Source organism: Leptodactylus fuscus, chromosome 2, assembly GCF_031893055.1.
Source record: "Leptodactylus fuscus isolate aLepFus1 chromosome 2, aLepFus1.hap2, whole genome shotgun sequence".
Taxonomy (NCBI): Eukaryota; Metazoa; Chordata; class Amphibia; order Anura; family Leptodactylidae; genus Leptodactylus; species Leptodactylus fuscus.
Genome location: NC_134266.1, coordinates 105903318 through 105920506, shown reverse-complemented (window position 1 = coordinate 105920506; position 17189 = coordinate 105903318). Strand labels below are relative to the sequence as shown.

The following is a 17189-nucleotide window of genomic DNA, read 5'->3' as shown; positions in this document are numbered from 1 at the left end:
GCTATATGTTGATGAAGACAAGGTGATTATATCTCACTGATAAATTATTGCCACCATTGATGTTTTTGAATCACCAATTAGATCGCCACTTAAGAGCTTGCACTCTTGTTTAAACAAAATCTATAATGTGTGGCTGAGTACCTTTGATCGATGCTGATTAAATTCTGTAGTTCAAAGATCTCCTGAAAGCTCTCAAACATCTATCCTCCCCAAATAGCTGCAACCTTCTTGTTCCTCTGTAGGTCTCTCTAGGGTAATGCCAAGAGTATATAGGTTTCTAGGAGGATCCAACAGTGCCATACAACCCTTACCTTAACCCTAACTGTAGTCCAAACCCCTTTTATTATGTATATATATTAAAAAAAAAGTCCCACAGTGGTAAAATATGAGAGTCCCTAGAATGATTAGCTGAACTGCCTAATCTTTGTCATCAAGTATGAAAAAATTCTCACTGTAAACACGCTGTTTTACACAGCTGCTCCTTCTACTTGTCAGGTCAGGCAGATATTGGGACACATCTACATCACAGGCTACAGGAGGTAATCAGAGGAAGAGAAGGAACCAAGACGGTAAATAGCACATAGAATAAAAATAAAACGGATAAGTAGGAAAGCCTATAAATTATTCTTTAATGCAACCAGGATCACATAGGATAAGGGATAGCCTGCAGATCGGTGGTGTTCTGACCAAGTCCAACTGCCTTAACTATTTCCAGTGCTCCATGTGTGCCCATCAAAGACAACACTCTATTCAGAACAGGTATTAACAGAAAAAAAAAAAAATAAAAAATATATATATATATATATATATAACAAACTACATTGACTGTTGCTTCATTCCCTACCATTACACGGTTATCGCTAGCATCCTTACAGCAGTGAATGAAGCAACACTCTCGCAATTGCACTGGCACTTCATTGATATGGAGGACCCCCCAGTGATCTGCCATTTACCGTATATACTCGAGTAAGCCGAATTTTTTTTAGCACAGACTTTGTGCTTAAAAAGCCCCCCTCCGGTTATACTCGAGTCAAGCAAAAGGGGAGGGGGGGGGTGTCTGACCAGCCGCAGTAGTAATGTATAGAATCTCCCATAAAATAGTGAAAAATAAAAAAAGCTTTAAAAAATATAATAAATAAAAGTTCTAAATCCCTCCTTTCCCTAGAATAGATATAAAAGTAGAAAATTACTGTGAAACACAAACACATTAGGTATCCCTGTGTCTGAAATTGCCCGGTCCACTGAATATAGAGTATCTGCAGTGCTCCTGTTCCTTCGGGAAGGGGGTTAATAGGAGCACTGCAGATACCCTATATTCAGCCAGGCTGAATTCCAAACGGGGGGGGGGGAATTCCTCAAGCTCAGGGAAGGGGCAGACAGACAACCAAAACACCCCCTCCTCTTTCCCAGCATCTCCTGCACCCAAAAACCCCGACCATTTTAATTTTTGAAATTTTCCAGTAGCTGCTGCATTTCCCCCCCTCGACTTATGCTCGAGTCAATAAGTTTTCCCAGTTTTTTGTGGTAAAATTAGGGGGCTCGGCTTATACTCGAGTATATATGGTATCTCTTATCCTATGTTTAAGGGTCCTTAATGGGACAACCCCTTTAATCCTTCATATATATTCCCTAGAAAATACATTGGATTGGATATCAATAATTGCATTTTAGTACACCTGCGTATAACAAAAAAAAAAAAAAGTATTTGCCATTTGTCACGATTAACAAAAACACCTTCTTTTGAACATACTTTTTAACAACCAATAATAGTGACTCTGGTTACGATTAGTAAAATTTGCAATCTGATTAGATTACCAATCGTGTGCTAACCACAAGCTTTTATAGTTCATAGCCTAGTAAAAGATTATTTCAAATGAATATGTAGTTGTGTACTACCATTGTTAACAACTGCTATACTATTGTATAGAAATGATTTATCATAAAGTTAACCATCTTTTCCAGCTATTAGGTGAAAGAAATCAGAAAAAGGCGATTTGCTTCATTGGAAATCCCTTCATTATCTACACTGTAACTAAACATTGTACCAACATAACTGCATCATTCATGACAGATGTAAAATTTGTGAAACTGCACACTAAGTACTAAGAGCCTTGGATAATCAATCAGTCATCTATACCTTACCTATTCTCTGTAAAGAAACATTTTTCAAAGTAGGTATCCAGTAAAGAAGGACCCCTTCATTATGTAACACTACACATGTTATCTTAATTGTGAGCATACAGCTCAGGAGGTAGTGGGTTCTGTTTTTCTATACCGCATGATTAAAAACAAAAAAAAAAAAAAAAAGACTTTAAAATTTGCAAGTCACAGCTTATAAATTCCTGTCATTAGTAAAAGAGACAGGTCAACAAACAGATCAGTAAGAATCACAGTATGACGGAAACACAAGAAAATAAAGTTTTGGAGAATATTCGCCAGAAAAGCTTGCCACTTACAGAGTGGCAAAAAGAGGAAAAATACATTAATGTAAGAACATCAGATGTACAACAGATCTGATATATTGTAAAAAGTCATTTGTAATAACTTGTTATTAATTGTGTGAAATCTGTATGCACTGCAGTTTAGCTACTAAGGAGTACAGTGCAGACAAGTTTAGGATTCCAGGGTAGCCGTACCTAGTAAATGGACTTTTGTATATTTTACATATGTTGCCTCCACAGGGAAGGACACCATTTAACCATAATGGAAATTTTCCATCAAAAATGTTACTGATAATGTTATAAATGTAAAAAAAAAAAAAAAGTATTTTAGTATTCACCAACATATAGCAGTATCTATAGCTATACTTTAACACTGTTTTTTAATAGACCTGATAAATTAAACACAAAAAAAAATTAAAAATAAATTACCAAGTATGGGTAAGAAACCCTTACCAACACTTCTGAATACTATTATTAAAGCAGCTTGACATATCAGATAAAAATCTTAGGAAGATGAAGTTATTTACGAAAACTAGACCATTAAATGGATGTAAGCATTTCAAGGGGGAAATGACATAGGCAGACCTGAAAGCCAAATGAAACTAACATACATACAATCATGGCACAGATAAAAGTAAAAAGAACATAACAGGGCACTAGTAATTGAACATGTCCTTCTCAAATATGGAAGCAAAATCACAGCATGCACAATCCATTGCTCACAACACACTGTCAGAAATCCCATGGAGTTTAGCACTTTCAGTGAAGCTCTGTTTGCTGGAATCTGCTTCTTAGGGTTTGGATAAAGTAAGTGGACAAGGTTTCAGTCCATATGATGAATAGGTCATCTGATATCAGGCAGTGCACTCTGGCTTGGCATGGGGATCGCTCCATTGTTAGGATGGCAACTTTGTCTTAGGCTTTGAAAGTAGGATGCTTGCACAGGTTTGTGACCCTGTAGAGCTCGGACAGCTTCCTCAATGCTGAACCAGCGGCGCTTCCGTCCTATGAAGGAGTGACTGAAATTGTCATTAGCGGTCACAGTTTTCATGACTACCAAGCAAACAGTCATTAATCATTCTTCATTATGTAGTAATGGAAATTTCACAAATACTCATTCAATTTACCAAACAAAAGTTCTTTTCTTTGTACTGTTGGCAGTAAGACACTTGGCTGTTAGCCACTACCCATTTCCCCTTCCTTATTATACACACACCCTGGCTGGCAAAACCCTGCAAAAATGCATGGTTGCTAACTAACTCGCCTATCCGTCTTAACAATGTGCTCCTGGAATAATAAGTGTCTACTGGTTACATTGTTGAGTAGCCAATATTTTGTTTACACAGCGATTTCTGCCTATAGTTTATACCCTTACTTAAGCGCTAATAAGTTAATATATTACTATGAATAAAAAAAAAAAAAAAAAAAAAAAAAAAAAAAAAAAAACACACACACACACTTTCATGGTAATGACACTATTCAGTGTAAACAAACTAAATGGGACGTACCAATAGTTACTGAATCTTCCCAGTCATCAAGGATATCAGTTACAGTCATGACATATACAAAGGTTCTGTGTTTCCGTTCAAAATTCTGTTGAAAATAGAATTTGAGAGAGAAAGAAAAATCAGTGCAAGTCACATGGTCAGCTAGTAAAAAAATAAATAAATAAAAGTTGCTCTTACAGTGTTTAATAGTATCGAAAAACCATTAAATGGGGAGTCAAGATGTGAGGATAGCTTAATATACAGTATTTATATGCCAAATCCTTAAAATAGATACACTTTTTCACAGGGTAGCTGCCTAAGAAGAGTATGTCATTGTATCTGGACCTCCTGGGACACATATTGCATTCTAAAGGGTCTCTGACACTTGACTTCCTTCCCTCCCCGTTTTTTCCCCTATTGTTCCTTCCATGTGTCTTGTGATTATCCCCACCCCCGTTCTATCTTCTATACACTGTTCATTGGTTTATGTAATTGGTTCGTACTTATTAGGGAATATGGCGGGTAGCCTTCCCCTCACTGTTCTGTCTGTGTATAACGAAAAAACTCTGCAATAAAAGATCACGGTTTTTGAGGGTTTGAAAAAAAAAAAAAAAAAAAGGGGGGGGGGGAGGATTTCCCCATCAAGGCAAGTTCTTGGCACTATTAAATAGGCTCCCCCCTCAATGATTCAAACACATTTGGAGCTTTCTCTGTAGCCCTCACCGTTCCTGGGCAATGAATACAGTTAGATTTGGCATCTGATATGCTGCTTAGGCTCTGTACTGTCCGTTAGGAACAGAAAAGGGGTAATGATTCAGAGCTTCAATCACAGTTGGACATTGGCAGAGCTAAGAATCACACCTCTGGCCTGCTCTTGCCTGAAGGCATGAAATCTAACAGAACTTGACAATGCAGACTGTATTCAGCATATAGACTAGTTGAAAGATTGATAAATTCAGTATAAGGCTAAAGTTCAGACAGTGGAAAACAAAAAGGAGTTTGAATCTGCCACAAAATCAGCATCAGATTCAGCCAAGTGAACAGCTCTTAATCTTGATCATTACTGTATTATAGGACATACCTCAAACACTCCAAGAAGACGGCCTAATATTCCTTTAACACCAGCCTATTGAGGAAGGGGAAAATGTTGTTATATTTTAAGTCATCACTACCCCCTATAAAGCAAATGTCAAAACAATAAATGAACACTGTACAAAATGAACAAATAAACAAGCTGCTGAAGTCTTCTGGTTTGTCTTATATTCCAAATGCAGGTTGTGAGCAGGGCAGGTTAGGAGGAGATTTTGAGCTGCATGAAAGATCCTTGCAATGTAGTTATATGGCATCAGCAATGTCACATGCTGTGTGTACCTATACTTTTATCGGGTCACTGAACAGTCACATCTTACACAGATTTCTGTAAATTATGACTTTCAGAGAACATTAAATACATTTGTATAGAGAACAATGAATCTGTGTAGTGGGTGTGCTGCATACAGTCACAGTATGCCTCTCTATAAGGTATGCTGAGCTAGTCAGCTTCACTGCCCTCTCCATATCTTGTAGTATATACACCTTTACGGTCCCCACTGTGCTGGGTCTGCTGAGACAAGAGCAGATTCATCAACTTACTAACTCTGAAAAGTACATTCAGGGAAGGGTAGGTTTTAAAAAGCTGTTGCTCCTTAGTAAGAGAACCATCCCTCTTCGACTCCTCCTTTCAGCCAGCAATTGCACTCAGGAACAAGGTCCCCTACTTTAAAGATGTGGTATAACCCAATGCAATACCTCTTTCAATGCCCATTATGGGAGCTGTTATGACAATTTGATAAAACATGACCTGCAAAAGGTAAATGAAAAGATATGAGAAATGGAAGGTGGGGTTAGCATTGTGGAAGACACAGTACCTCTTCTGCAAAGAGATATAGGCAAACTTGAGCATAATGTATCTCTGTTAATCAACAAGTCAGATGACCTTAAAAGCGATTAAGGCACAAAAACTTGAGTCTCATTGGGATTCTGTAGAAGGCAAGGGTCCAAAGCTGGCTGAGTTTTTTTCAGAACTGGCTTATGTCAAAATCTGACAGAGAGACCTTGACTCCTTTATTTGCCAACAAGAGGGCTCATCGGTTCCCATTTAGACCTCTGCACATGTGGGGGCACCAGCCAGGCCCATGCTGATTCGTATACTACATTATCGAGATAGAGAGATAATTCTCAGAGAGGCCTGACATAAGGCAGATCTCCTTATAGATGGAAATGGGGGACCTTACAGATACCCTGATCTGGCATGACTGTTATTGCTTTCTTTGCGTCATCTGCATGACATATGTTGGGTACCACCAATATTATGTTTTCTGTTCTGAGTTTTGTTATGCTAATGTTCGACAGTTTTTGTTTTTTTCCTGTTGATCAACTCAGAAGCACATCTGATACATAGACCAACAGTGAAGGGACAGTCTCTTGGGATATGGCATTATCCTTCAGGTATTGAGCAACAGATTTATTATGGTTTGTGTCTTTAACATGATATATTGGAACATCGGGGCACTGGGAACTTGGCGAAGAGGCATGCTATATTTTCCTGTTTGCAAAATTACCAACCAACAATACCCTGCTTGGCAGAGATGCACTTAACGATAATACATTACTGCATTAAAAAGAGCATAGATGTCATGAGTACCACTCCACGCATGCTAGGGGTGTGTCAATTTACATTTATAGAGCGATCCCTTAGGGTGCATGCACACTACGTAACGCCGGGCGTGTATGAGAGCCGTACACGCTGGCGTTACAGCAGGGCTGCCAAACACTTCCCATTCACTTCAATGGGAGCGCTCGTAAACGCCGCTGTTACGAGCGCTCCCATTGAAGTGAATGGGAAGTGTTCGGCAGTCTGCTGTAATGCCGGCGTGTACGGCTCTCATACACGCCCGGCGTTACGTAGTGTGCATGCACCCTTACCATCGTGTTTCATCCCTTATTAATCAAGGCAGACACTTTGTATGTCTCCGTTGTATAATCTGCGGCTCATAATACAGCAGCTATATATATTCTTGAGATTCTCAATAGGGCAGTTTCATTCTTTTTCCCCAGATGACCCAACTTTATTAACTGGAGACTAAAAATCAGCTATTCTGGAATGAAAGAATGCTGCCTTAACTAGTTCCTCAGGAGCCCTGACTTCACTGGCCGGGCTTATAAATGAGTTTAGCATGTGTGATTTATGGTGTATGCAGTATCCTACTGCAAGGCAATACTCAAGTTACTCAGGTTCTCATAGCTCTCTGTCCAATACCGATCTTCTGATTGGGACGGGATAGACAGCCATTATCCGTGAAACTTATTACCTCCCCAGAAGTATATACAATCATTTTCCCATGCATCATGGGTTTCACCTGGGATCTCCTCACCATTTCCAGGGAAGACTTTGTAGACTGGTAACAGTTTTGTGATTGTATGAAGGCCTATCTCAGGGAATATTATATTGGGTAGATTAATGCTCATAAAACTAAAAATAGACAGTTCACTGAATTTCTCCAGCAGAGAGTTTTGGATACAGAGGCCAAATTCGTATCTACCCCGACAATTTGAGGATCAGGCATCGTATCTGGAAGCACCACAACATTATAGAGATAATCTACTGGTTAAGGCAGACCAGAAACGATTCTTTATGAAACAGAAATATTGTGTGGAAAAAAAAAAAAGTGTCACATTGTGGAATGGTTAAAAGGGATAAATTATCTGCATGTTTCAGGAGTATTTTAGTGATACATATGCCACACAATCCAGGGTTACCGGAGATGACTGACTATCTTTGCTGACCTCCTCTTTTCTGTGTTGTCTTCAGAACAGACTCAGCAACTGGATCAACCAATTCTAAACTCTACTGTCTCGATTATTGGAGGTGTACCAACATACCTTTAGGGAGGGGTGCTCACAGTATCAAGGAGGGAAGCCATTATATTTATTAATTTTAAACCCGTAAAAGACTTGAGGAAGCCAGGTGATCATCACCCTATATCTTTATTGCCTGTCAATGTTAAATTCATTGCTTAAGCCCTGGCGATCAAACTCCTGACTGTAATTACCTCCTTATTACACAAACATCAATCTGGATTTAAGACGGGCAGGTCAACTGCTCTAAACATAAATCTGTACAGCAACTTGCCTAGGGATATGGATGAACTTAGATACAAGGCTCCCCATTACTCGATGCTGCCAAAGCTTTTGACAGCATTGGGTGGGAATTATGGACTGCCATGTGCAAGACAAGTTTTCGGCCCACTTTTGTATCCTGGATTCGCTTATTGCATATCCAGTCAAAGAAGAGAGTCAAAGTTAATGGCGGGCTATCCACCTCATTTGTACTAGAAAAGGGTGCCACACAGGGTTGCCCTATTTCCCCGTTATTTGCCATGGCTATCGAGCTATTTGAATGTGCAGTACGAGTATTTGCAACGTGTTTCTTCCCTAAGAAACACGTTTCATTGCATGCAGAGGACATGTTGCTGTACACTGGTTACGTTCAGAGGTCAATAGATCCCATTATGTCAGTTATTGAAAGGTTTGGAGATTGGTTCAGTTTGCGTATAAATTGGTGCAAGTCCATGCCTCTGACTGCTCTTTTGTGGGTATAAGGTTGGGGAGTTTCCCAAATGCAAACCGTGCAATAGCTAAAACATCTGGGTGTGATTATATCACTTACAAATCTTATTGGAGAGATTTAAAACCAAGATAATTCCCCGGTGTAAATTGCCCCTAGAGTGTTAAAATGCACATAAGGCACCAAAGTTATGTGTCAGTAATACAGTATTTGAGCCAGAAATTTAAATTTGTAATAAATTGTGTCTGCTAGGGGTATAAGTTAGAAATTGTAGTAATCATACTAACCCACAAAATAAAGGTAAAGGGAGCGTTCACATTAGCAGCGGACACTAGCTGTGTCTGTGACATTTTTCATTGATTTAAATGGAGATCAGGTGCGTTCTTTTACAGTCCGTGCCTGTCCTTAACTGTCCGTTCCCAAAGATGTCCGACTTTTCAAGTGGACAGCAAAACCCGACATGTAGGTTTTTGCTGTCCACTTGAAAAGTCGGACATCTTTGGGAACGGACAGTTAAGGACAGGCACGGACTGTAAAAGAACACACCTGATCTCCATTTAAATCAATGAAAAATGTCACGGACACAGCTAGTGTCCGCTGATAATGTCCGTGCAAGATTTTGAACGGACATTAGCAGCAGACACTACCTGTCGGACACTGACGGTAGTGTGAACACCCCCTAACACATTATTTATGAAGCAGGTAAATGTACAAAACTGCTAAAATTACCCCTGAACGTTGGTATTGAAAAGTATACTATTCTAATTGGATACTTGTTTATTCCATAGCAATGACCCTTGCTTCTATATGCCTGCATCTTATTATTACATGTATTCCTTGGCCTGCAAGCGGTTTAGTGTTGTCACACCAGTTTTGTGACACTCTGCATAGTTGTAAAGGTCACTGCATTTTATTTATTTAGTGCCATCATATTCCACAGCACTTTTAAAGACACTGTCAGTCTCTGTCCCATATAGGGCTCACAATCTACATTCCCTATCAATCAGTATGTCATGTTTGTATGTTAACAGGAAAAAAAAAAAAAAAAAAGTTAGGGATAGTCCACATAATTATTTCATTTTATTTTTTTAATTCCATTGTTTTGATCCAACATGGAATCAGAAGGGACTAAAATTTAATACAATGATGATGTGGGGGGAGAACATGCTCTTTGTGGTCGATATCGCTCATCCTACTATTATAAATGAACGTTTGGATGTTTGTCACTCGATCACACGAAAATGGCTGAACGGCTTTGGATGAAATTTGGCACATAGATAGTTTGTAACCTCAAATAACACACAGACTACTTTTTATCCCGGTAAATAACATGGCTTCACGACTGTTATGAATTTATGTTTACATACATAATATTAAACTGCTCTTGGCAGCAGGCTGATAAAGCCCGGTCTGTTGTCTCTCTATATAAACACACAGATAATCCTGAGTCCACTGTGTACATTCATTTGCATATTATCTGATCTGCTCCAGGCAGTGTGCTGACACACTGGATGTGATAACACCTTTAATCCAAATTGGCAGTTTGCCAATTTTAAACATGCCGGGGGGGGAATCGAATTTGTTGCAAAACTCTAAAACAGCGAGAGCTATGAAGGTAGCCAGAAGTCAACAGAGTTCTCCTGAAGCGGAGCTCAGGGTGATCATCGACGCCAACAACACGCTCATTATATGGCATCCCAACGAGCTGTTGAACCAATCACAGGCATGGCGTGAGGAACAATTTCAGCAGCAGGACAGCTTGAGAGCTGGTGAAATGCCGGAGCAGACAAACCATCGACGGTAGCAATTTTCTGAATATAGGCGGATCATCGACGCCAAAAAACACGCAGACAAAGTTGCGGGGAGAGGCTAGTAGTAACATAAAAACAAACAAGCTGGAAGCTTTCTTTTACTTATTTTTACATGGATAACAAGTCCTGCACACAGGTCTTTATCTTCCATTTGAAAAGTAAACTGGACAGAAACTTTTCTCCATCTTCATCTGTCATTATATTAGTTTTACAGTCCCATCATAGGATCAGAACAACGGATTTAAAAGGAGATATGTGCACTTAACCTTAAAGTGGCTCTATCATTGGCAAAAGTCATTTTTAAATAATCACATAATTTCATAGCCTTTAGAACGGCTATTCTACACATACCTTTTGTATGTAAATCGCCTCAGTAGTGTTTGAATAAGTCTGCTTATATCCATATCCTAATTAGGCTCCAGCGTGCACGGGAAGTTGTCATCCAGCTCTCCTCTCTATGCTGTGTCTTGTGTGTGAGAGGAGGGAGGAGGAGTCAGCAGCAGCAGCCTGTGCTGTATATACAGAAGACAGTGTACGAAGAGACTTCTGGGGGTGCCCGGAGAAGCTACATACACGGAGAAGCTTACATACAACAGGTATGTGTGAAATAACATTTCTAAAGGCTATGCAAGCATGTGATTAGTTAAAAATTACTTTTTCCAATAATAGAGCCCCTTTAAAACTTACTCAAAAAACAAGCCTTCATGCAGCTATAAAATGAAAGCAGTTAATACCTCTTCACAAACTTCTCTTACAGCTGCTGCACTGGGTTCTTCTTCTGGCTCCAACCCACCACCAGGTACAATCCAGCGGTCTGGATAGCGGCTGCTACTTACCAACAGCACCTGAAATAAACCAAAATTAAATAAGTATTTGAACATTTATACAGATTTCATGTTTGTACACTTGATTATTTATTTATAGTGTTAAGGGTCTACTCATATGAAGTTTTGCATCCTTCTTAGCATCTGATAGTGGAATATATTTGAAACTCAAACAAAAAACACACACACTGGATAGATCCATGTGTAATATAGTTGAATATGACTGACTGTCAAAGGTGCGGCACGAGCAGATGCCAATAAGGGTGAAAAATTGTCTATTCATTTCAATAGGAAGCAGTGTCATGCCCAGCCTTAACCCAAGTCCCAACCTTTCTGCTGCCAGCAGGAAGATATTGGTTTTAGATTTTGCACAGTGGGTCTTAGCGCCATATGAACCTATTCTTAGTAAACCTTGTGTCCTTGACAAAAATCCAATAACTTTTTCTGATCAATAAAAATCTTGTTGCCCCCTCCCTCATCGGAGGATTTTACAGTCTCAAAACCAACCACTTGTAACAATGTAAAATCACCTCATATTCAGATTTGGAAGGGTTTTGGAACTGTTCATGTATTGATAAAATTCTCCATTCACAAATGTTTTAATCATTAAAGCATGACTTAATCTTGTATGAACTGCATGTAGCAATTGATCTGAAGCAGGTTATGTCGGACAATTCCGGCAACTATATATGCAGAAAAAGGCAACATATACGTTTAACTATTGCAGTACCTTATTAAACCACCTGAACAGGGTGGGACAAACAAACAAAAAAAAAAATCCCACACACAACCTGAAGTGCTTTTTTTAAAGGGGCTCTATCATTAAGAAAAGTCATTTTTAACTAAGCACATCCTTGCTTAGCCTTTAGAAAGGCTATTCCATAAGCACCTTTTGTATGTAAGTCGCCTCAGTGGTTTTTGAATGAGCCCGTTTTTATTCATATGCTAATTAGCCTCTTAGTGCACCCCGGAAGTCTCATTGTGCACCCTCTGTGCTATTCTTTCCTATGAAAGTGTACAGCACAGGCTGCTGCTGCTGACTTCCTGCTTCCTGTTTGCACACACAGATGCTGGCTGGAAGCTAATTAGCATGTGAATAAAAAACGGACTCATTCAAAAGCCACTGAGGCGATTTACATACAAAAAGTACGTGTGGAATAGCATTTCTAAAGGCTATCCATGTATGTGCTTAGATAAAAATGACTTTTCCCAATTATAGAGCCCCTTTAACTTTAAGAGATCATAGGCAACTGTTTTCTTGCCATTTCATCCTCCAAAAAAACAAACTGAATAAAAAGAAATCAGAATGTTAGACGCCCCAAAATGGTATGAATTAAAACTAAATCTTGTCAAATAAAAACCCCACTATTAACTTGGAAATATTGAAACAAAAGCTACAGTTGTCAGAATACTGTGATTTATAATCACGAGAGGGGTTAATGGCCCTGATCGGGGGCATCAGCGCTGGGTCTCTACTGTATAAAACAGTAGACACCCCACAGCTATGGCGGCCGCACAGCTCCCGGGGCGTCCGCCATAGTTAAACACCCGGTGTCCAGCGTACTAGTACAGTGGATGTCGGGAAAGGGTTAAAGAAATTATCAAGGGCTGTAGTGAGCATTAGTATCTCAGACGTGACTGCACAGCATATGGTGGAGAGTATATATGCTGTGCGGATTACATTGGGAAACACCAAATTCTCAACTATATCCCCAGTAGTACCTATGATTGGAGAGGTAACTTGGGGGGGGGTCAACTCTGGTTTATTTTCCCTCGTAAGCTCTAATTAAATCTGGTTTGTACCCCAATAAAAGCACGCACGGCTTATACACTCTCTCTACAGCCAGTTTTGTTCTAATGATTTGGAAATTTTTGTCTTCACATTGTACAAGCTTTTTTTTTTTAATTATTATTATTATTATTATTTTTCTGGCGATGTAGCCACCTGAGGGCTTGTTGTTTGCGGTATAAGATGTATTTTGTGATAACATTTGTGGGTGATTATAACTTATTGACTAACTTTTCTAAACTGGTTCTTGGTGGATTTAAAAAAAAAAAAAAAAAAAAAAATCCCCATCAATTCTGGTAGTGTTTTATTTTTTTCCATAAAGCGTACAACATAAGTGACATAAGTTACTTTTATTCTGCAGGTCGTTACGATTACGGCAATAACTCATTTATATTGTTTTTTTTTTATGTATTACTACTTTTCAGAACAAAATTCTATTTGGGGACATACCGTATATACTCGAGTATAAGCAGAGTTTTTCAGGACAGTTTTTGTGCTGAAAAAGTCAGCCTCGGCTTATACTCGAGTCATTACGGTAATATAGTTGCAGACCCGGCATACAGACACCGGGACGGGTACCGGGCCGCAGCATCGCCACACTCATAGCAGGAGCGTAGTGATGCTGCTCATTTCAAACTGCAGAAGTACTTACAGTACATCTACGAGCAGGGCCGGAGTACAGACCCCGCCCCCCCACTCCATCACACACCGGGTGACGTGGCCACGTAAGCTCAGGCCTGCACCCGGGGTGTATCTGCATTCTGGGCCTGCTAGCAGAAGTACCGTAAGTACTTCTGCAGTTTGAAATTGACAGCATCGCTACACTCCTGCTATAAGCGTGGCGATGCTGCAGCCCGGCACCCGCTCCGGTGTCTGTATGCCTGGTCCGGATGCTGGGTCTGCAACTATAATGGTGCCGCTCTGCTTCAGAGCGGTCACCATACCAACTGGCACCTCGGAATTGCAGGCATGGGGAGCTACAACATCTCTGCTGTAAGTGTTACAGCGGAGATGTTCTACGATGTCCCGGTACGAGGGAGGGAGGGATCCTATGAACTGTGGCCGGCCGACTGCAGAAGCGCTTCTGCTAGGAATTTCCCTCAGCTCTCTTGCCGCCGGCCAGCTACAGTTCTCCTTCAGGTCCCGTCGACTGGGGATTCCCTTCAGAGCTCTTGCCGGGGATTCCCCTCAGAGCTCCTGTAAAGGCTCCCCGGCTGGCAGTGCCTCTCTTTTGCAGGCTGCTCTATGCAGCCTGCAAAAGAAATGACAATTTTTGCAATGTATTAGTGATCAGACCCCCTGGGGTTCAAGACCCCAGGGGGTCTAATAAATGCAAAAAAAATAAAATAAATACATTTAAAAAAGTGAAAAAAATAAAAAATATTAGTAAATAAAAAGTATTAAGAATTCAAATCTTCCCCCCTCCCTAGAGCACATATAATACTAATACTGTGAAACACATACATGTTAGTTATCCCTCTGTCCAAAAACACCCGCTCTACATACCTGTAAATATATTTTTCCTGTACGGTAAATGCCGTAGCGGGGGGGGGGGGAAAGTTGTCTAACTGCCCCTTCCCCGAGACTGAGTCCCCCCCCCCCCCACCTTGGAATTCAGCCTGACTACATCCAGGCTAATTATAGGGTATCTGCACTGCTCATATTCCGTCGGGAAGGGGTTAATAGGAGCACTGCAGATACGCTATATTCAGCCAGGCTGAATTCCAAGTGGAGGAACAAAAAAAACAGTCCTCAAGCTCAGGGAAGGGGCAGACAGACAACCAAAACACCCCCTCCCCTTCCCCAGCAACTACTGCACCCTAAAACTTCGGCCATTTTAATTTTTGAAATTTTCCAGTAGCTGCTGCATTTCCCCCCTAGGCTTATACTCGAGTCAATAAGTTTTCCCAGTTTTTTGTGGTAAAATTAGGAGGGGGGGGGGGGTCGGCTTATAATCGAGTATATACGGTAAATCAATTAGTTTTGCATCACCAACTTCTGAGAGGTGTAACATTTTTATTTTTTGGTTGACAGAGTTAGTTGATGGCTTATTTTTTTTCGGACAAACTGCTTTTAATTGGTACTTTTTTGCGGTACATGTGACTTTTGATCACTTTTTATAGCATATTTTGTAAGATGAGATGCATTCCCCCCCCCCCCCCCAACGTTCACAGTGTAGGTTAAATGTTTCAGTTTTATTGTATATGTTTTTATAGAAGCGGCGATGCAAAATATGTATTGTTTTAAATTACTTTTTAGGTTTTTGTTTTATAGAACACATTTGATATAGTAAAAGGGAATTTGGAGCTTTATTCATTTACTTCACACACACTTTATAATTTTTTTTTTTTTGCCTCATAAGGACACCTGAACCAGCGATCACAGCTTCGCTGGTACAGTACTATAGACTGCAATACACGTGTATTGCAGTCTATAAAGGAAGTCAGCCTATGCAGGTGAATAGGCCGACTTCCTGCATCTCAGCAGGATCAACCAGGTATCTGGGTGCTACTAGCAGCCTGGGGTCACTGGCCAGACCCCAGGCTGCAGAAGATGCATATGGGCACCCCCCGATCTCACCACAGGGGGTGTTCAGGGGGACATTAGACATCACTGAACCCCTTGGATGCCGCGATCATGTTTGACCGCAGCATCCAAGGGATTAAAACCTCCTATCGGAACTCTGCTCCCAGGTTAAGGAGCAGGGTGTCAGCTGTCAGATAAAGCTAACACCCACTCCCAAAGCCGCCCGCGGGCAGGCAGCAGCTGATATCAGGAAAGGTTTGTTACTGCAACAAACTTTCCCTGATATGGCGGCTACATGATCAGGACCTGAACCTATCAGTTATTAGCGCTGTGTTTACGGAGTTCCTGACCCTTGTAGAGACCTGATTTCCAATTTAGCAGGGTCCGTTTATAAACGTTGGCTTGGCAAGTTTATATACAGTGGGTAGTCGAGAAGTGGTTAAATATGGCGGTGGTGCATGGGCATCACCATCTTGGAGAGGATACATTGCCGTGATAGCTGGGAGTCTATATGCAGCTAGAAAGTAGACAGTGTGCCACTGCTCAAAGCATCACTGCTGAACCATGAGTAAAGCCCTTCTGACAGCGGGGAGATATCGGTGTCAAAAATAACGGCACTGATATCTCCAGCAGTGGGGCACATACCAGGAAAGCGCTCTGTCAGTTTTCAAACAGCGTATAAAAGCGCACTTTCATGAGGACCTTTCACGTCAGCTTTTCCGTTATGTGCCCCAGGGCTGAAGATATCAGTGCCGTTAGTTTCAGCACCATTCTTTCCCCACTGTCATACAGGCGTTCCTGACAGGCTAGCTGTGTTTAAAAAAAAAACAAAAAACTGTTTCCCATATAGGTATAATAGGGGACAAAAAGTCTACAGAGAAAAACATGATTTATTTCCACAGCCTTTTTGCCATGTGTGGCCTTAGCTTCAGAGACGTTACAAACAAGCTGGAAATCTCCTTTGTGCACTCAGAACAGTCCTTGCGTCTCCTAAACCTCAAACTATGAGCCCCAACAACAAAAAAAGTCATTTAAACAGATTGCAAAGTGTCGAGCTGTAGTCTTCACATTTCTTTCATCCGTATGTGACCACTACCATAATGTACTCTATATACAGCAAACATGGCTGAGCAGTGGCAGCTGACTGTACACGAACCCATAACAAAGCCTGGCCGTGCGCCCGCAGACAGGCAGCTTCAGCTGTCACCAGCCTATAGAGCAGAGTCTGCGCTGCTTTCCCTTATAGCCTCCCTACGTGCCTCTCCCTCACACCTCACTGACTCCATTGTGTACACAGCATATTGTTTCGATACACCCCTCCCCCGTATACAGACAAAGCACTACAGTATACACACTTCATCTTCGGCCCCGTTCCGAAAGCATACGCACGCCGCCCGCTTCTTATACCCATCCTGGTCATACGTCCGGGTCTGACTGTTCTTCAGCTTCATCATCCTATTCCTCCTCCGTCACTTCCGTTCTCGGTTCCCGCCGCCAGTCTCGACTGTCCCGAAGGGACTACGTAAATGACGTAGACTGTGCCCGTGTATACGGACGCGCGCTGAGGGAGCTTAACTCTGCAGTCACTTGTGGATTAGATCAGTAAAATGGAGACAGATTGAGATGTTTCTGAAAGAGCAGCCATTTTATAGGGACCAAATTCTCCTGTGTACATCAATGAGCACAAATTACCGTAGATGGCCGA

General features: G+C 40.9%; 1 protein-coding gene across 1 annotated transcript; it reads right to left on the bottom strand.

Annotated features, from left to right (window-relative positions):
• Positions 1–1380: 1380 nt before the first annotated feature.
• NUDT3 (nudix hydrolase 3) lies at positions 1381–16947 on the bottom strand. Its single transcript, XM_075264230.1, has 5 exons — positions 16840–16947; positions 11080–11190; positions 5010–5054; positions 3950–4034; positions 1381–3446 (listed from the first exon to the last, which is right to left on the bottom strand). The coding sequence occupies exons 1-5, from the start codon at positions 16936–16938 to the stop codon at positions 3286–3288; spliced, it is 501 nt and encodes a 166-aa protein (XP_075120331.1). The 5' UTR covers positions 16939–16947; the 3' UTR covers positions 1381–3285.
• Between the last annotated feature and the right edge of the window lie 242 nt (positions 16948–17189).